The sequence below is a fragment of the Opisthocomus hoazin genome, chromosome 14 (assembly GCF_030867145.1).
Source record: "Opisthocomus hoazin isolate bOpiHoa1 chromosome 14, bOpiHoa1.hap1, whole genome shotgun sequence".
Taxonomy (NCBI): domain Eukaryota; kingdom Metazoa; phylum Chordata; class Aves; order Opisthocomiformes; family Opisthocomidae; genus Opisthocomus; species Opisthocomus hoazin.
Window position 1 is genome coordinate 16840644 of NC_134427.1, and position 19517 is coordinate 16860160.

A 19517-nucleotide genomic window follows, 5' to 3' on the forward strand; every position below is an offset into this window, starting at 1 on the left:
TGCAGCATGGCCGCGCATGGGATCATATGAAACCCTTGACAACGGCTGGGGATTTGGAGGGGCTCGGTGCGTGCCCACTCCCCCGGACAGGGCTGCCCATGGTGATGGGGGCTGCAGGATGGGGCTGCCCTTGGCCCCCGCCGACTCTGCGGGACCAGGACCTCGTCGGCGGGGCTGGGGGCTGTGAGGACCACCCTTGGAGGCTGGGGTGCCGGGCAAGGCGGGGGCAGCTGCCCTCTTCCTGGGGGCATCTGGGGAGCGTTGATGGCTGCAGCGGTGGGAGCAGGGCTCCAGGGCTGGGCGGTGGGAGGAGGTGTGATGGCTGCGCCTCCCTGCTCGCTCCTCTGCTGGAGAAGCTGCAGGGCCAGGCAGTGGCCAGGGAGGACAGCAGTGTCCCCCAGCCCCCATCTCACCCCACGTCCAGACTGAGCTGTGGAGGCTACGGGGGAGGCCACGTTTCTCCCTCGTGTTTCCGCCTTCGAAGTGCCACTGAAGCCTGACATGCTGCAAGCCGTGCCCAGCGCTTGGCACAGCTCGGTGCAGGGGCTGAGCGTGGCAAAGGCGAGCCCCAGGGCTGGGACGCCTCGGCTGGAGGAGGAGCAGCAGAACCTGGTTGTGCTGCACAGAGTTAGCCTGCTCCTGAGGAAACAAGGGCTTGTCTGAAAGCTCTCTCCAGCTCACACGCTGCATCTCTCGCTGCCGGGGCTGGTGCCTGGATCTCGCCGGGCTCACAAAACGCCAGCGCGGTGCCAGCTCGTCCCTTCCAGCAGTCGTTGGGCCACCCCAAGCTGTGCCTCTGGGCTCTGGATGGAGCCAGGAGTCCTGCCCCCGTGTCCTTGTCACTGTGGGCCAGGCGTGGCCCCAGCGTCCTCCATGTGCTGCCTGCACCGCTCCATCAGCGGCTGGCGTGGAGGGGCAGGGGTTGTTTAGTCTGGAGAAGAGGAGGCTGAGGGGAGACCTCATCGCCCTCTACAGCTACCTGAAGGGAAGTTGTAATGAGGCGGGTGTTGGTCTCTTCTCCCAGGTAACCAGTGATAGGATGAGAGGAAATGGCCTCAAGTTGCGTCAGGGGAGGTTTAGTTTGGATATTAAGAAAAATTTCTTTACTGAAAGAGTGGTCAGGCATTGGAACAGGCTGCCCAGGGAGGTGGTGGAGTCACCATCCCGGGAGGGGTTCAAAAAACGTGTGGATGTGGCACTTCGGGACACAGTTTAGCAGGCATGGTGGTGTTGGGTTGGCGGTTGGACTTGATGATCTTAGAGGTCTTTTCCAACCCTAATGATTCTATGATTCTATAAGATGCGATGCTTTGGGTCACGCAGGGTAAAATCGGTTGTTCCTAGCAGGGTGGGTGTGTTGAAACCACCCATGGGGCTGACCCTGCTGCTGCCCGGCCACCCGAGGTGTCCCCATCGGCTGCCATACGCACACAGGTCGGGCTGTGGGGCAGCAGCTAAAGCTGGCGTGCTTCGCCTGTTTCTACACACCCTGGCCCCATACTGAGCTGCTGCGGGGGGAGCGGTTTTGGGCACACTGAGCGAGCCCTCAGGAGCTGCGAAGACCCACACGAAGACCCGCAGCATCAGGGAGGTTCTGGGAGGTTTTGTCCCACCAGGGCTTTGCTGGTTGTCGCTGTCTGGTCCTGCCGGGGTTGACAGCAGTTGCAGCCCTGGCTGCAGGGACCGGGCAGAGGTTTTCTGGCTGGCAAGCAAGGAGAGCTTGGCCACTTGTGCCTGGAAATCCACCCAAGAAACCAGCATGCTGTGGCCAGCTAGGTTCACAAGATCTGCTCCCCAGAGGAGAGCTACACAGCTTCCTCCCCCGTCCCTCAGAGCCCAGCCCTGCAGCCTTTTCAACAAGCCCATAATTTTCATTTTATATTTTTAAATGCCTGGATGTGGCAGTGCCTCATGGACCTGTGGGGCTCTTTGGGGTAACACCAGCAAAAGCTGAGTCTGGTTTGGTTTAGGCTGATCCGTCAGTGCCGTTCCCAAGCTGCTCACGTTGTCGTACACCAAAAAAGCATTAGTGTGTGTGTATTAATATTTATTGCAATAGTCTAGGGAGTCTGAGCCATCTCTAAGCCAATCTAGTGGGTGAAATAGCAGAAACAGAGCACAGCCCGAACAGAACTGTAATAGCTGACCAGAAATATTTGCCTTCAGGTTTCGAGGCTGGACTCTGCACATGCTCCAGCTGCCTGGTTGCTGCCGGGCGTCATGGTGGGGATGCATGCAGAGCTGGGGAGCTGGGAGCATCCCAGCCGGTGCTCACCACTGCTGTGTCCCACAGGCAGACCCTCATGGTGGGGTGGTGGGCACAGGGCCACGCGGCTCCCCGCAACACATCCCAGGGCGCGAGGCACCAGCCGTGGGTGCAAAGCAAGGGAACCATCGGTGCTTGCTCCCTTGAAGGCAGCTTTCTGCTATGCAGCTGAGCTGAGCGGGAACGTCTTCCTCACGCCATGTGCAGGGCTACGGGGCCGGGCAGCTCGGCAGGGCTCCCCAGCCCACCCTGCAGCCCTGCCCTTACTGGGCTCCCAGTGCCCAGCTCCCTCTGGGCTGTTACCCTGCCCGGAGCCAGGCAGATCCATGCCAATAAAGCTGCGTACCAGCTTCCGAACAAGCCTCGGTGTTCTCCAGCATGCCGGAGCCTCTGTGATGGCAGCAGCCGTGTGTGGGGAGGCAGGCGGGGAGGACCCTGCATTGCTCCCATGGTACAGCTGCGATTAACGCTCACGAGGTCAGATTCATCATCACTGCTTCTCTTCGCTGTTTACAAAGTGTGTGAGGGGAGGTTTTTTTCACAGGTTTTGAGGAACAAGGCAGCATTGCTGCTCCAGAACTATTCCGACATGGTAATTCAGACTCGGTTATTGCGAAGGCGCTTGGAAACAGGACTGGGCTAAGCCATGGAACACACTAAGGTCAGTTTGGCCACGTGCGGCATTATTTTTGGAATAGATCCCTTCCTCCACTTTTATTTCATATGCTACTTTGCTTTGCAATCCATCTGCATCCAGATAAGTTCTTATGTATAATATAGTGCTCAGTTAAAAATACAAATCTATCACCTACCTATATTTACAGATTTATAAAAACTGATGTTGGCTTTTACAGTAACACAAAATCTGCCTTTTCTTTGGTCTGAATACTGCTGCAGATTACACACTTGATACCAGAGTGTGGGAAACTCTGCAGAATGGCTAGTTTTATCTGTTATAACGGGACAGTTAATCAAGCATTTGAACTATGTACCCCTGCTTCCTGTTGCTATCGTCAGCTAACATCTTTTAATTCATTTAAATCTAGAAATGAAAAACACAAACTTGATTTAAATAGTGAACTAGGACTAGTCAGGGCGAAAAATATATACTTTATAATGTATTGGATCAGATTCTTTGTGTTGGAGTTGTTTCAGCCATTGACTGCATAACTGGAGTGTGTTAATCCATCTCAGGCGCTGCTAGCGTGACAAACTGCATACTCCCCTCTCTGACCGGGTCCATGAGCGAGTCCTGAGCCGAACTGGGCAGATCTCTGATGATGAGACTGGAAAACCAGTGACCAAACGTGGGCGGGTATTCCAAGAGCCAGAAGGGAGCCGTGTTCGTGCCGTGCTGTGGGCACTGCCCCAGGGCTTGAGGCGTGCAGCTGAGGAAGATGATGGCAGTTCGTGGCCGCTACTTCGGGCAACCTGTGCTGAGCTGCGTGCTCATCGGCTTTTCTTTGTGCCTCACCAAACCGCAAAGGTGGTCCTAGCCCCACCTGGTAGCTGCTTCACAGCCCCACATCGCCGAGGCCCTGTGTTTTTGTCACTCCCAACCTTAACCCTAACTGCAAATCGCACTACCCCGGCTCAGCTTTTGTTCTGGGCGTCACTTGCAGCAGGACCGTACTTCATCCTTTCTGACAACTGGAGACGAATTCGTCTGCATCCCAGCAGACCTCATGTGGTTGAAAACCTATTTTCAAATTTCAAAGTCTGTGACTGCTGCTTGGAAAAACCTTCCTAATTTTTATTGAGACCAACCTGTGGTTATTCAGGGCTGGGGTTGCTCTCAGAAGAAGCCTGAGGCCCTTGCCTGGCTGGACCGTGCTACCACGCTTGGAAAAGGGGTTTGGGTAACCAGGTTCTATCCACTCCTTCCTCCTGCCCTTCCCAAGTATTACACACCACCTTACAACTGCTTAACTGAAGAGGCAATTAAATTGGCATACAACTTCTGCATCCCAGCCTGACAGCTGAGTGCACTCCATCCCTTACACCTTATATTCCCAAAGAAAGGAAGGATACATCCTTCGACTAAGCAGACCTGAGTTCTCCCAGTCAGGGTTGTAAAACCAGATGCAAAATCTTTATTGATTATAGGAAGTCTTCCCTAATAACTGTGGGAGATGAAGCATCTTGTTCATTACTCACATTATTTTACGATACTTGGTAGAGTAAGAACATGCTAGGAAAAGTATTTTAGTTCAAATCCATAACATGGTATTTAATCCCAGGTAGAGCAACAAAGACATGGGCTACAGAGCACTGTTATTACATCACGCAAGAGACGCAAAATATTATTTCCCAAACGAGGTACTTTACATACCCATTCTTAATGTGGTCTTTATCCAAGTCCTCAGTGGCCAGTGCATTCAAAACAGTTTTTCCCTCTCCTTCACATTTGACAACTCCAAAGACTGGTGCTGTTTTGCAGAATGGGTTATCTCAGACGTGCAGTTGTATTGTACTTCAAATGATCGCCAGTCGTATGGATTTGTACTCGCTGGTGATAGAACATGCAGGCACTTTTGTTTTCAGTAGTTTAAAACAGGGTCAGATTTTGTGTTCTTGTATCGGGCAGTATCCGGTGGGGCAGTGTAATGCTGTACAGCTGCGGCTTTCTGATGTTCAGCAGGGGCTGAGGCTTCAGAGCTGCAGTGGCGCCTGTGCTGGCTGCCTTGGACAGCCAGTCCGCTGGGCAGGGCGAGGAGCTGCACGACCCCCACGCCTCGCAGCCGAGTCGTTCAGGCTGCCGTGGAACCACACATCTTTCAGGCCGCTGCACGTTTTGGACACATTTAAAATAAAATGAACAACAGGCACAGAGCTTTGACTCACTTTTGTAATTAATTTCTTTGTTGTACAGTTGACCTAATGTTCTAATGCATTTATGGAAATCTCACATATTTAAAACTACCAAAATAAAAAGACAGGTATCTAAAGGTGCACTGAACTCAGGAGGGCACCCAGCGAAGATCTTCCCAAAAGTAAAATATTCTGGCTGGAACAGCTTGCTCATAACACTGGGTCTGTAGAGAACTGCAGTTTCAGCAAAATCTCCAGTGCTGTCGGAATTATTAAAATTGGTACCAGACTACCACTTATGACAGACAGGTACTCATCCTCCAAGCTGGTTGCAGCACGTTGCTCTTAAACATTGTCTGTTATTTCTGCTTTGTTGACAGATCTGCGATAGCTCCTGGTAGCTTTCTCCGGTGCCCGAGTACCCAGCAGATGTGCAGCATTTCATTTGAACTGGTTATCGATCAGGGTTCCTTTCATCTTGGCCTTCTTGGCTTCCAGCTCAGCCTGATTAAGGAAATTAAGACAGAATGAAATAACATCTGGATGCGTTTCCCTTCAGTGCTCCAGTGAGGTTTGGTCTTCTTGTCTGACCACTGCAAGCTTTTCACACCAGGAGCAAGAGTAGCTTGAGTTCTTTGCTGCCTCCCTCCTCCCGTGAGATACAAAGTGAGGACCACCTTTAAAATCATGAAGAGCCCAAGACTACCTGCACAAGAGACAATTTCATACTTTCTATTCTCACGTGGAAGCTGCACATTTCCCCCCCCGCCATCTACTACTCCACTGTCACCACAGGTAAGATCAGCCATGATGTTCTTGCCACTAAACCTGCAAGTGACCCTTCCGGTAGCAGCTGAGCTGGCAGGTCCTCCACGAGGGCCTTAGCTTGCCCTGATGCCTCACGGTAAAGACCTGCTCTGCCAAGCAGGCCTGAGAGCACAGCATTAGGGGTGCTCTGGTTGGCAAAGCCATGGCCTGGTTTCCCCTTCCCTTGTTCCTTGTCCAACAGGTCATGGAAGGTCTCCCTGCAAATGCTCTGCAGGCTGCTCTTCAGTCAGCTCTATAGGTCATTGCATACGATTTCAAGTTCAGGAGGACTAGAAGAACATCTATATAAAACCTGTAAAGGAAAAGCCATCCTCACAAAGCTACAAGTTACCTATGACTGTACCAGAACCTCTCTACACTTGTAGCCCGATCTGCAAGATAGTTTTTGTGTACAAAGCCAACAGATCTCAGGGATTCGTGTTCAACGCCAAAGAAAACACTCACCAACTCCTGCAGTCTTTTTTTGCTCATGCCTTTGCGTTCCAGCTGCTTCTCAATCACCTTTGCATTCTGTGCATAGGAGTCTGCAATCTCCCTCTGAAACATGTACAATGTCACTTTGCAACAGCAAACGCCGAAGTACCAACACCTCGTCCGAGCAGCAAGATGACCACCGGCTTGGGTCGGTGTCTGAGACAGCTGCCCAGCTCAGACGTGACTGCCACTCAGGGCAGATGAAACTCACCGCTTCGATCTCCTCCTCCTCCTCATCAATGGTGGACACTGTGACAGAACTGAACTTGCCCATGTCTTTGGTCCGTTTGGTCATCATCACCTGGGTGAGAAGCCGAGTGTTTTGTTAAACCTTGGCAACGGCTCTGCCACCAGCGATCACTGCCCCCTCCAAAGCTTTCAAGGCTTCTCATGCAAGTCATTAAGGGCAAATCATACCTGAGCTCCGTGGGTGGCAAAGGAGAATTATCCCCACTGATTTCTGGGCTCAGAGCTGACGTTACCAGAAGCAAACTCACCGATACGTAATAATGAGCCAGATTTTGAGAATCGCTCTGCAAGGCTACCAACGTGACCTACTTACAAACGGAAACTTTCTGCTAACTGAGCCTAAACATCAGGCACACTCCAGATTTCCAAGCTTATTTTGCTTTCCTTTAGCTTTAGGCCTCCAAACTGGAGTGACCTCTGCAAAGGAAAACTTGGGGCGAACAGGGAGAAGACACCAAACCGAGTTACTGTTTATGGGTCCTTTTCTTCCTTGTTTTTCTCCCTCTGCCCCCGCCATTACAGGATTTTACTCACCGCACCTTTCTGACAAGCAGAGAGCGCCTTTTTACGTCTCCGAGGCCGATTACCTTTTTGGGAGGTTCTTGTTTCTGAGTATATATGTTTGTCTTCCCAAAGCCCTGGCCAAATTTGACCACGGCACCGTCAACGATGAAGGTCACGGGCGCGTTCTTCTGCTGGTGTTGGTAAAAGAGCAGCAGTCCGCACCTGGGAGCGGGAGCGCAGGTCGCTGTGAGGGGGTCCCAGGTTCCCCACCCCGGGGACCCTCACGCCGGCGACGAGCCGCCACTCACTTGCCACACTTCTTCCGGAACTGCCGCTCGATGCCTTCTGGTCTGTGGGGGAGAACGGAGCTGGGACCGGGCCGCAGCCGGGGAGGTGAGGCCCCGGTCCCCGGAGGGACCCTCGCGGGGAGCCCGGGGGTCCCGGGCCGCGTCCCACCTCCGCAGGAAGACGCTCTCCTCCTCCTCGGTGTTGCAGAACTTGTGGGCGTGCTTGGCGGCGTCCATCACCCGGGCGCGGTCCCGCGGCCGCAGCGGCAGCTTCTCCAGCTGGCAGTCTGAGGGGCGGCGGGGACGGGCCTCCCGCAACCGCCGGGCCCCGCGCCCCGCCGGGAACCCAGCACCCTACCGGGCCCCACACCCCGCCAGGAACCCCGCACCCCGCACCCCGCCGGGCACCCAGCACCCCGCCGGGCCCCGCACCCCGCCGGGAACCCAGCACCCCCCCCCCCAGCCCCGCGGCTCACCCAGCACCAGCACCATCTGCCCGCACAGGCAGTAGTAGACATGGAGAGGCTTCTCCCCGTCGTCGTACTCCTCGCGGTCGCGGGTGTCGGAGCAGACGACGGAGCGAGACACCACCTTCGGCATGGCGGCGCCGGGGACCGCCCCCCCCCCGCCTCCCGCCCCGCCCCGGCTGCGGCTCCGCCCGCCGAGCCCGGGCAGCGGCCGCTCCTGCTCCCTTTCTGCCGGTTTTCCGCCTCTGTTCGAGGCGCGGCCGTTGCTCCCGAGCGGAGCTGTCGGCGCGCGCCGGCGGGGCTCACCCCCTCCCCCCCCCCAGTGACGCGCGAGTGACAGCGGGAAAACGAGGCCCTGACGTCATCTCTGCTCGCGAACCGCCGAGGCCGGGCGGGGCGCGGCGGGGCCGGGAGCACTGGGAGCGGGGGCGCCGCGGCCCTTCGGCTGCGCTTCCCGGCGGCTGCGGCCGCGGGCGAGGGAGCCACGGGGGTCCTGCTAACGGGGCTCCTGCTAACGGGGGGTTCCTGCTAACGGGGGGTCCTACTAACGGAGGGTCCTGCTAATAGGTGGTCCTGCTAATGGGGGGTTCCTGTTAACGGGGGGTTCCTGCTAACGGGGGGGTCCTGCTAATGAGGGGGTCCTGCTAACGGGGGAGTTCTGCTAACGGGGGGGGGGTTCTGCTAACGGGGTGTTCCTGCTAACAGGGGCTCCTGCTAACGGGGTGTTTCTGCTAATGGGGGTTCCTTGCACACCTAAAGGCACCAGACAAAGCCTTGGCGAGCTCCAGGAGCTCGTCCGTTCCCCACTGTGTGGGCTGGGTGAGAGGAGGAAGGGCTGAGAAGGGGAGATGCTGCGTGCAGCCAGGCGAGCGATGGTTTTATTGGTGTTACTGGTTGTGTTCCGCTCTGGGAAGGGCACTGGGTTTTCCTCCCGCGTCTTTCTTCGAAGCCGCCTGCCCACATGGCTGCATGGCCAGAGGTTACGAGTGAGGATGCGCTGGAGAAGCGGGGCCTGTCTGGCCTGCCCGGGGCAACAGCACAGAGAAATACTTTACTCCCAAAGGCTGTGAAAAAAAAGGTGGAAAAGAGGTTATTTTCCCTTGGGAAAAGCTCTCTGTGGAAGCAGGAAGGGCGGCATAGCAGGTTGTGCTGGTTTTGGTGGGGTTCAGTCGCTTTTCCCCGCACGGGGCTGTGGCTGGGATCAGTGCTGGGGTCTGTGCTGGGATCAGCGCTGGGAACACGGGGGTTGGGCTGTTGCCGAGCAGCGCTCGCACAGGGCCGCAGCCCGCCCTGCTCCTCACCCCACCGCGCCGGCGAGGAGGCCGGGGGCCGCACGCAGAGCGGGGACAGGTGACCCCGGCTGACCGCGGGGACGTTCCTCGCCGTGTGACGTCACGCCCAGCACGTGAGGCCGGAGTGACGGCGCCGGCCTGCCGCAGTCCCCGCCCCGCGTGACGCAGCCCTGCCGTCCCGGCACCGGCCCGCCCGGGGCAGCGGCGCAGGAATTCCGCGGTTTGCTTTGCTCCCGCGCGGGGTTGTTGTTTTCCCTATTAAACTGTTTTTACCTCGAGGCACGCGTTTGCTCACTTCTCCCCTCCCGATTCCCCGCATCCCACCGGGGGGGGGGGGGTGAGCGTGGGGCCGGGCTTCCGGCCGGGGTTAAACCGCGACAGAGGGGACGGGGCGGGAACATTCCCGCAGGTACCGAGCCCCGCGCCGCCGCCATTTCCCCGCGCGCCCGCCCTCCCCCCATGACGTCACAGGCCACATTCCACCCCCGCACGCCGCAGCCGTTGGTACAGCCCCCGCCGCCCTAGGCCCCGCCCCTCGCCTCCGCGCCGCCGTGGTAGAGGCTGGGCCGGGGGCTCATCGGCATCCGGCCCCGCCCCCCCCTCCCCGCGGCAGTTGGTTCGTCCCGGGATCGCAGGCGCAGCAGCCGGTGCAGCCGAGGGTCTCCCCCCGCGCCCGCCTCAGTGGTAGAGGCCGCGATCGCTCCTGTTCGTCAGCGCCGCCGCCTCAGGTGGAGCTCGGTGCCGCCGCCGCCGTCTCCGGGCGCCCCGTGCTCCCTCCGGTAGTGTATGAGTGATCTATAACCCCGAACCCGCCATGTCTACTCCGGCCCGTAGGCGCCTCATGCGGGACTTCAAGAGGTACCGAGGCCACCGGCTGAGGGGAGGGGGGGGGCGGGCGGGAAGAGAACGAAAGGCCCGGCTCTACCGGGGGAGGAGGGGGGCAGCACAACATGGCGGCGGGGTAGGGCGCGCTCCGCTGATTGCGTAGCGCCGGTCGACGCTGCCTGCCTGCGGGTTACGCTGTTTGCGCAGGGGCGTGTAGCTACCTGCCTGGGTTACGCGAAGTGCGCAGGGGCGGCCGCGGGAGTGGGGAGGGGAGTAGGGGGGCGGCGGGGCCGGCGCCTCAGCCCTCGCTGTGCCCTGCAGGCTGCAGGAGGATCCCCCGGCCGGGGTGAGTGGGGCCCCCTCCGAGAACAACATCATGGTGTGGAACGCCGTCATCTTCGGGTGAGTCGGGGGCGCCGGGGGCGGGCCGGGTGGAGGGGGGGGGTCCGAGCTGGGCTGCCCGGGGTAACGCTCTGCTCTGCTTCTTCCCTCCTCTAGGCCCGAGGGGACCCCTTTTGAGGACGGTGAGTGCGGCTGCGGGCAGGCCTGGTGTTTGGCTTTCTCGGGGTAAACGGCTGCGGCTTGGCACGGCCTTGGTGGGTCGCTGCCGTGGGCTTTGCAACAGGTGGGGGCCTGGGGATGGAGAGGGGACGTGGGTGTGCATTCACCTGACCACACATCCCGCCAGGACTGATGTAAATAGATACATATTTTTTTATCTTACTCCCGGAAAGCATCATAGGTTTAGATTGCTATGTTGATTTACCGAAGTACATGAATTAGCTTGTAGGGGCTTGCTTGTAATTGCTAAATTGGGCTGTCCTAAGCCTAGTTTAATCTACCATTTTAAGGATCTCCAGGTTTTTCTGTGGAACCCTGGGTCATGTTTTTTAGGGACGCTCATATATGGAGAACTGCCAAAAAGCTGGTATAGTACCATTGTCATTTTGTTTTGAGTTCTGTTTTTTCTGATGGCTGGGAGTGTTTTGCAAGTAAGTCCCAATGTGAGTCAGACAGAGTAGGAAATGGGCTGAATGTTTGAGGAAGTTCAGAACAGATTTTTTTGTTTTCTCTTCTTGGCGTCTACTTCACTCTGCTACAGTTAGTATTGCTCAGCGTTAAAGATTAAGAGAACTTTTTAGCTTTAAAAGCCGACTAAATAGGTCCTTGTAATATGCTTGTGTCCTAGTAGTTTCCATCTGGTCTTGCTGTCTTTTGTAGTTTTACTGATGCTGTACAAATTCTTCAGCATCTCTGTGAAAACTTGTTGGACGTGAAATACTGTCTAACTGAAATCAGGGATGCTTTTTTTTTTTTTAAGATACTTTCAGTGCAGGCTATAATTAATCCTAGATCTCTATGACTCATGACAAAAGCACAGAAAAAATTCCTTAACTCTTAATGTTGTTCTTGGCTAACTTGTATGTCTCTGTTTATCCTTGGAGGCAGCACCTGTGGGCATGCCGGTAAATTGCAGATTTGTTTTTTCTATGAAGATTTTGAAGATTTTAAATATTTCAGGACCAAGAAAACTCCAAAGTTAATTTTCTAAATGTGTTCGATTAGTTAAGAAATTTGGTCTAGTAGCTGCTTCAGAAGTCTGATGTTTAGAACTTGAGTATTCCATAGCATCGCATAATGGAGCACGTAGACGGAATGTATTCAGTTACCTCATCTTGTAAACCTTAAAGAGAGGCTCCCTCAAACCTCTGTGAGGGCTGCTAGAGCTGCCTTGCTTCTTGGTGCACTGCCACTAATAGAGTGATTCACTGTTTGGAGCAGAAAGCCACCTCCTTGCAGTGTGCTAAAATGCAGGTTGTTTCCCCATTCAGGCTCTTCCTGCTCAGTGTGGGGTTAACAGGTGCCATAAGGGCTCTTTTCTGTATATTTTCATATAGTTGTGGAAGGTTAGAGACTGCTTTTGAGAGCCCTGACATATTGATTTCATCTGTGCTTTGCACTGTGGCAGCACTGTGTCTTTATCTCAAATACTTAAGACACGCTGCACTCACAGCAGCAGTTTGAAGTTCAAACAGATGCTTGAGTCTGCTCCTGCTGTCCTCCTGCTTTGGTTGATCTAATAATACGATCTCGGGGTGTGATGGATGCTCTTTTCGTAGCAAAGTGTGTGTTTTCACAGTATGCACTCAGGAAAACAGATACGTCTTGTGTTGCAGGATAGGCTTATCTCCTGTTCTCGGGGACGTATCTTACATTGTGCTAGATAACAAAATACTAGGTGGTGCCTAGAGATACGGGTGTGTTGGTGCCTCGGCTGTGCTGTTCCATTGAGTGAGTAGCACAGGTCACATAATGGTAGCACCGTTCGGATGCAGTTTAGCTTAATGTAGGTAGAATTAAGGGAATTTTTCTTTAATAGTATTGAGCTGTTAGTTTGGGCTTGCTTTGTGATTGTGCAGGCCCTTGTGAGTCAAAGGTATGCTAGAGCTCTGTAGTCCTTCTGAGGAAGCCTTTGCAGGGCAGCGTTCTTCAGCAGTCGCTTTGTATTTTAGCGTTTAGGCTCTGTCACTTCCTGGTGGTACTGTAAGACTTCAGATACCTTCGTTCTTGTGAAAGTAGCCTGTGAGTAGTTGTTGTTGAACTAGAGCTGTGATAATTTCAGCATCGTGAGAATTACTGTTCCTTATCCTCATTCTGGTGAGGCCCTTCTCCAGTCTCAGCTTCTGAGGTTTCTTAGCTTTGTCTGAACTGAAAAACTGAAGTTCAAAGGCATTTGTTTACTTGCTGTGCGGCATAATGCAGCTAACAACCCTCCTTCCCCTCCACCCCCAGACTTCAGAGGGTGTTTTCACAACTTGGTGCGCAGGCTGGCTCGGCCTAGGAGCAGCTACTAATTTAGATCAGCAGCATAACTTCTGTCTTCTGGTTCGAGAGGATTCGATTGCAGGTGTCTGCAGTAGGACCCTGGGGATATTTATCCTGCCCTTCACCATATTTCTAAGAATCTGTATGTGTATGGCATCTAAAGTGGTAGCGCCGTCACAGGGATGGAAACCCAGGCTCTCCCAGTCCTTCAGACCTGTTTCTTTGAAACCGGATGGTGATACTGTGGTTAGTGCAGGATTCCTGGCTTGGAGAGAGAGAAGTAACACAGCTATTGCAGTATCCTACCTTCCTGTCATCGTGCAGGAGGCTTGAACAGAGAAAGCAAGGCATTTGCCTTCTGCGTGGTTTGGTCCTGGCTTGCGCAATATGGATTCTGTATCCTCGTGCCGGAGAGGAGGAGATCATCTGCGCTTTACGGACAGTCGAGTGGAGGAGGCTGCTCTCGCTCCTCGCAGCGAGAAGGGCCCGGCAGGGACACGGGGGTTGCACAGGTTGTGGAGGAGCCTCCCAGTTAGCCATGTGAGGGTCCCACATCCCAAGGCAGCAGGAGCAGATCGACAAGGTAAGTACAAGAGAGGAAAGAGAATGTTCTCCTAAGGTTGGTGATGATCCTAATATCCATAATGACAGTGAATATGATAATTTATGTTTTAAAATTGGCTGTGTAGGGTAAGTTGCAAGGAATACCAGCTGAAGGCTTTAAAATTAGTGACAGAAGAGGTTGGACACTGAAGGCCTCATCCCCAGCAGTGTGTGTTGTGATACCTGTTTGACTTGTGTGGGCTTTCGGTGTGAGTGACCCCTGGACTTTGGTTCCTCGAATCTCTGGATTTGTCCTTTAAGGAAGCTCGGCAGTGAGGTGCTGGGTACTGTGGAGCTCTTTCAAACAGCCGTTTCCACTCTGGGGCTTGACTTGGGAATTTGAGTAGGTGGGTGCTCCAGCTGGAAGCTGTCGAACCACTCGCGCAGATCTGTGTTAAAGGTAGTGCTGTCCTGCTCCTGGTGCAACAGATAGCTTCCCTTTCTTGCAGCAGTTATAAATGGATTAGAAGACCAAACTGCTCTTGTTACTGCTTTTTGGCCATCTTATCTCTCCCCTCTGCTCCCACTTCAGTCAGCGCTCCAGCGTAGCATTCATTTTCTCAAGCATGCTTGTTGAACTCGACTACTTGATGGTTTGTGCACAGTTTTCAGCCTACTGCTTGCTTAGTCACTCTTCCACAGAAGAAAGCGTCCGCTTCCCTGCCTCATGAGGAGGCTGCTGAGAACCAGAACTGGGGTGGGGAGGGCTGGGAATCTCTAAGATTTAGAATCAAATGTCTAAGCATTCGGTTCTGAAGGGCCAGTAATGCTTGGGATTGCCACCGTGTAGGGAAGGAAAGGTAGTCCGGGGCCGATGTTTGCAGCTGGTAGGAGTTGTTACTAACTTTCCAGTGCTGGCTTTCAAACTGATCTCAGATCTGGCTCTGTGCCTCTGGATTAGCTGGAGTAAAGCTTGGAAGCCCCAGTGCAGACCTCTGTGAATTTGAACACTTAACTATACTACTCTTGTTCCTTTTGTTTTACAGTAAGATCGCATGCTGTTGGCTCTCTGCTCTTACATTGTTAGGCTGCTAATAAATAACAAACTTGCAAAAACTTACTTCTGAGATGTTGGGACTTCCCACTGCTGTACAGAAAGCTCTGAAGCGTCGGTACTGTGTCTTCATGTGCAAACTGGAACGTTGAAACAGTGACCTTCATTTCTTGTAACTCAGTGGTATAGTTTATCTCCTTATAAAGGAAGGAGTCCCTGGGAAATACTGCAGGTCCTTGCTGATTGGGGGGGGGGGGGTGTTGGGGGGAAGGAAAAGGGGTTGAAAAAATTTGTTCTCCGGCCATCAACTGTTGGCGCATGTTTGCCAGCCAAACGCAGGAGTGCATTAATTACATCAGTCCTGGAAAACTCCCTCACAGTAGGAAGCAAGGATGAGCTTTATATCTGAGCCCCTGAGTTGCAGTTTGGGCATTGAGTGTTGCGGGGGGAAAGACCTGTCACTGACAGGTGAGAGTGCCTTGTCTAAAAAGGTCGTATGTCTGCCCTGGCAGCTGGTTACGGCTGTTACTGTAAGGTGCATCCCTTTTACAGGGGACCTGTGTGTTTATAGGAAGGTGCTTCAGATACTTCTCTCCGGGCGTACCCAGGAACTTTGTATGCTGCCTCCCGGGTTGGTTGGTCTGAGGCGACAGCGTGGCAGAGAGGAGCTTGCGTGTTTCACCGTGGAGTGTGTAGAGTTCCATAGTTACCGATCTGAATCGCTAGCAGTGCTTAGTCCCTTGGACCCGTACTTACGCAGCTTAGTTGACAGGCTTCTTGTTCTCAGGCTGTCACAGCCTGGGGAGAAGGGCTAAAATAGCTGATGTTGGTGCAGGCTGTTGAAACGATTGGATTGGGACTGAACTACACAGTTTTTGTTTCCGCTTAATCAGTCTTTCTCCAGGGAAGACTAGTTAGTGTGAAGTAAACAATCAGATTTTTGTTTTAAAGTGTCTGATGTGGTAGCTGCTTTCTACGATAAAACCTGATTGTTTCACAGTTGTTGATTAAAAATGTGTTTTCTTGAAATTTATACAGGAAATAAATAAGAAGGTCCTTATCATGATAGCATATTCCAGTCTGTGGGGCTTAGTAAATCACGGCCTGTTGCACAGATGGTTATACACCCGCTTGTGGTGCTTTTGCAGTGCACTGGGGTTAGGCTTTGTGGAAGGGCAGATTTGTTTCCTTACACAAACCTTTACTGGTGTGGTGGTTCTAGCCGTAAGAGTCAGTCACAGGAGAAGCTCTCGTACAGGTACTGTCTAGGACCTCGGAGTTAATCATTAACTAACTCCGAAGAGAGCAGAAGAATCGTTGCAGGACCAAGCAGTCTGTATTCCACATCCAGCTTGCGTGTCTGAGCACAGCAGGATTGGCTTCTGCTTGTGGCAGCATGCTACTTACTCAGCCCGTGTGGAAGTTCGTTCTGAATAAAGGTTGCTTACCTCTCTTCCACCTCCAGGAACTTTCAAGCTTACAATAGAATTCACAGAGGAATATCCGAATAAGCCGCCTACTGTTAGATTCGTCTCGAAAATGTTTCATCCAAATGGTAAGTACTTAGACAGTGCTTTTTTGAATGTTTGTTTTGGGTTTTGTTTTGGTTGGGGGTTTTTTGTTATAGCTTGCTATAGTGCTGTAGAAAAAGGTCTGTTTATTGTAAAAGTTTCCACTATCTAATAAGCTAGCAAAGTTGCAGTGTGGTCGTATGTAGTTGGGTGAGGATGAACGTGTGAGCAGTGCTCAGGCTTGAAAGGAAAGGGGCGATAAAAGGAGCCTCTGCTCCGTCTGGTGTTACAGCACAGCGTTGGTGAGACGCTCTTCTCTCTCAGCTGCTGTGTTCAGCCGTACAGAAGAAGATTTTGTACTTAAACAGCAGTGCCTTGGACTTTTGTCGATACATACTGCACGCGTAGCGTAATGATGCTGCTGAATGTAGGTGTCTTTTATCCCTCTTCTTCCCAAAATGCCTGTAAGAATGATGTGCCTTGAAATGTAGTGCTAATTTCCAACTACAGCCAGCAATGGGAAGATCACTTAATTAATCCTCTTCCTTGGTAATTAAAGGTTGGAGGTGTACTCCTTGCCTCCAAACAAATACTAGATTTGTGAAGAAAAACCTGAAACTTTCCAACGGAGCAAGTAAGCGTGTGTGGGTATAAAGTGCGCTGAGGGAAGGTTCTTCTAAAGCTGCCGTGAGAAAGGTGACTCGATGCCGGCTGTTGTAGGTAATTTCTGGGGAGACCTTGTGTGTAATCAGCTTTTTGCTCATGTTCTTTATTTGGGTCACTTGTGGGTAGCTTACATTTTTTTGCCTTAAAGTCTGTTCATGGTTTTACATTTGTTCCATAGTGGTAGTTGCAATGTCACGGAGAAGCTTGGTGCTGAAGAATAAGCAGAGGTTGAGGTTAAAGACCTCGGGCAGCTGTTGGTGGCAAGCTTCACCTCTTCCTCCCTGCAGGCTTGTTTGCTGGGTTTAGGTGCCAGACGCCTTTGACCTCTGTGGTGTTTGTCCGAACGCAGGTTTTCAGGGTCAGGCAATACTAGGAACAAAACTGAGTAGCTGTACAACTTCCGTTTTAAGCGATTCTTCTTGAACTTTTTCTAGTCTATGCAGACGGTAGTATATGTCTGGATATTCTTCAGAACCGCTGGAGCCCAACTTACGATGTCTCCTCCATCTTAACATCCATACAGGTAAAAAACTCGGCGTGACAAGGCAGATTGGAATTAGGGTGCTTTGACAAAAGCAGCTGGGGAAGCCATTTCCCCTTCCCCCTGCCCCCGTAGCCAGTGTAGCAGTGGTACCTTGATACCTGCTCAGGTGCGAACGCTTCCCGGGTGTGAGCTGGCCAGGCAGTAACAGCAGGCGGGTGGGCACTGCAGGACCCAAGGCGCGATGGCTCTGCTTGGGTCGTGCTGCTGGGCTGTTGGTTATGCAGCCGCCTGCGCTGCGGAGAGCAAGAGCGATAGCGACGGCTTCCGGGAACTCGCAGCTGGTGTCGGTACCTGGGTCGAGATGAACTTCCGCACCATTACTAGTACGGGTAGTTCAAGGAACGCGTCAGCAAGCCATGCGTGCTTTGAAGTGCCTAAGAATCTCTTTCTCTTTGCGCAGTCCCTACTGGATGAGCCAAATCCGAACAGCCCAGCGAACAGCCAGGCAGCTCAGCTATACCAGGAGAACAAGCGGGAATACGAAAAACGGGTCTCTGCAATAGTAGAACAGAGCTGGCGTGACTGTTGACCCAGGATGATGCAAATGAACACTCTGTGATGAGGAAAATAAACAAAGTGTCCGAGTCATCTTTTTCCTCCTAGCATTTACTTTGAAAGCAGAATAGCTGTTGTGCTGTCGCCGCCCTCCCTCGCTGAAGCTTCTTCTCCTTGGACATCCGAAAGCGCCCACTTTGAAGTCACGTGTTCTGTACTTGGGTTACTTGCAAAAGAGTTACTGATGCTGAGTTCATTTTCTGTGGTCCCTCTCCAGTCTTAGGGCAGTATTGTGCATTTCTGTAGTGTACACTAAGCTTTTAATTGTAATTGTGTTATACACAGTGATGCTTATGTGTAGCTTGATAAAAGGGATGTTTATATACATACACGTTTTTTAACTGATATTAACTAAAGTGCTGATCTGTCCAGGCTGGTCACTTACCTCTACTCTTGGTTTAGACCCTACTGCATTTGTAAGTACTGAGTGAAGAGATGACCTCTCGTTTCCCTTTTGTATTGGTTCACCAACTCCTGACTCATGGAAAAAAAGCAACTCTGAAATTGAGTCCAATTCAAATGTTTTGTAAGACCATGGAATGCTGTTTAATTCTGCACTTCACATGCAAGATTTATGTACAGATCTACATAAATCACTACAGTTGTGGTACTTTGAGCTTTGGTTAGGGTGAGAAACAACCCCCAGCTTTTTTTTTTTTTTTATTTTAAAGGACAGGCCTGCAGAGACTGCCTCAGTACGTTTCTGTATCCCTGTCCCTGAGTCATTACTGGACAAAAGGAGGTAGAGCTGTGGTACACTGAGTGAAAGGCCTTCCATGTTGAGGAAGAAGTAAACCCTGAAGCGTTCCAGGGGTGGAATTGCTCTCCTTCCATGTCTTCCTCCTGCCCCTTATCTTCAGCTGAGAAAGATAAAGTACTTTGGGATCCAACTTTGCCTTGGGGAAAGTTACTCGAAGAAAGCGCGGGGTAGGCACTGGAGTCTCTGCAGTTTCTGCTCTTTGTAGATTACGGTGTGGTTTGTGTGAGCTACTGCTGCATGCTTGAGTTAGTTTCCCTTCAGTTTTATGGAAGTATTTTTTCAATTCTGAAAAAAACCCTTTGTAAGTCCTGACTTTTTTGGAAAGGCCAAGTTTGTATGTTGGGATACAGTACCTGAAGCAGCAGTGTGGGATGAAGCCGACAATTGTGTTGTCCACTGTTCCCATGTCTGTGTGTGCACATTGGTCTGTTAGGTGAGAAGTTTAACTTTGCACAAGTAACCCATGTAAGAAACTGTACATTTTTCAGAAGTTGTAAATAAAGTGTAACCTTAGTGCTTATTGTATAAATAGGCAAGAGGTGTAGAGCTGTGGTTATTTTCCCTGGGTGGGCAGGAGGTGGCGGTGGGCTCCAGCCCCAGGCAGACAGGAGCAGGAGTCAGAGGGGTCAGCGTGCTGCGGGGATCTCTGCTGCGGTGACGGGCATGAAGGACCAGCTAACGAGCAGAGAAATGGGGGGGAACAGACCCGAGTCGGAGCAAGAAAAGCACTTGCAGGAGGCTCTGCACCACGTTGAGCCTATGAGCAAATTGTTGGCAAAAAAGAGCCTGTGATGGAGTCAGTTGCAGCAGCTTACAGGGCTCAGTAATTAACTGATAGAGGAATCATACTTATTTTCCTCCCATCTTATGAGGGACAGACTGATACTTCACAGAGGCTGGTACTGCGGCTTAGCGCTACAGTTAAGGTGCAAGCTGCTGGCTCCTTCAAAGCATTAAATGGGGATTTCTACCGGCTGTGACAGCAGCTTGTCCCGCTGTCTCACGGGAGCAGCCTTTTGGGGTGACTGCAGCCAGCCGGAAGCATCCTGGCCACA

General features: G+C 52.5%; 2 protein-coding genes across 2 annotated transcripts; one reads left to right on the forward strand and one right to left on the reverse strand.

Moving 5' to 3' along the window:
- Nucleotides 1-4469: 4469 nt before the first annotated feature.
- STEEP1 (STING1 ER exit protein 1) lies at nt 4470-8060 on the reverse strand. The gene is made up of 7 exons (XM_075435666.1): nt 7896-8060; nt 7589-7706; nt 7441-7482; nt 7216-7354; nt 6591-6680; nt 6350-6442; nt 4470-5581 (listed from the first exon to the last, which is right to left on the reverse strand). Exons 1-7 carry the CDS (start codon nt 8017-8019, stop codon nt 5519-5521), a joined length of 669 nt encoding a protein of 222 aa, XP_075291781.1. The 5' UTR covers nt 8020-8060; the 3' UTR covers nt 4470-5518.
- A 1702-nt stretch (nt 8061-9762) lies between these two features.
- On the forward strand, nt 9763-18991 carry UBE2A (ubiquitin conjugating enzyme E2 A). The gene is made up of 6 exons (XM_075435575.1): nt 9763-10036; nt 10325-10405; nt 10502-10527; nt 15892-15981; nt 17038-17126; nt 17548-18991. The coding sequence occupies exons 1-6, from the start codon at nt 9993-9995 to the stop codon at nt 17674-17676; spliced, it is 459 nt and encodes a 152-aa protein (XP_075291690.1). The 5' UTR covers nt 9763-9992; the 3' UTR covers nt 17677-18991.
- Nucleotides 18992-19517: the final 526 nt, after the last annotated feature.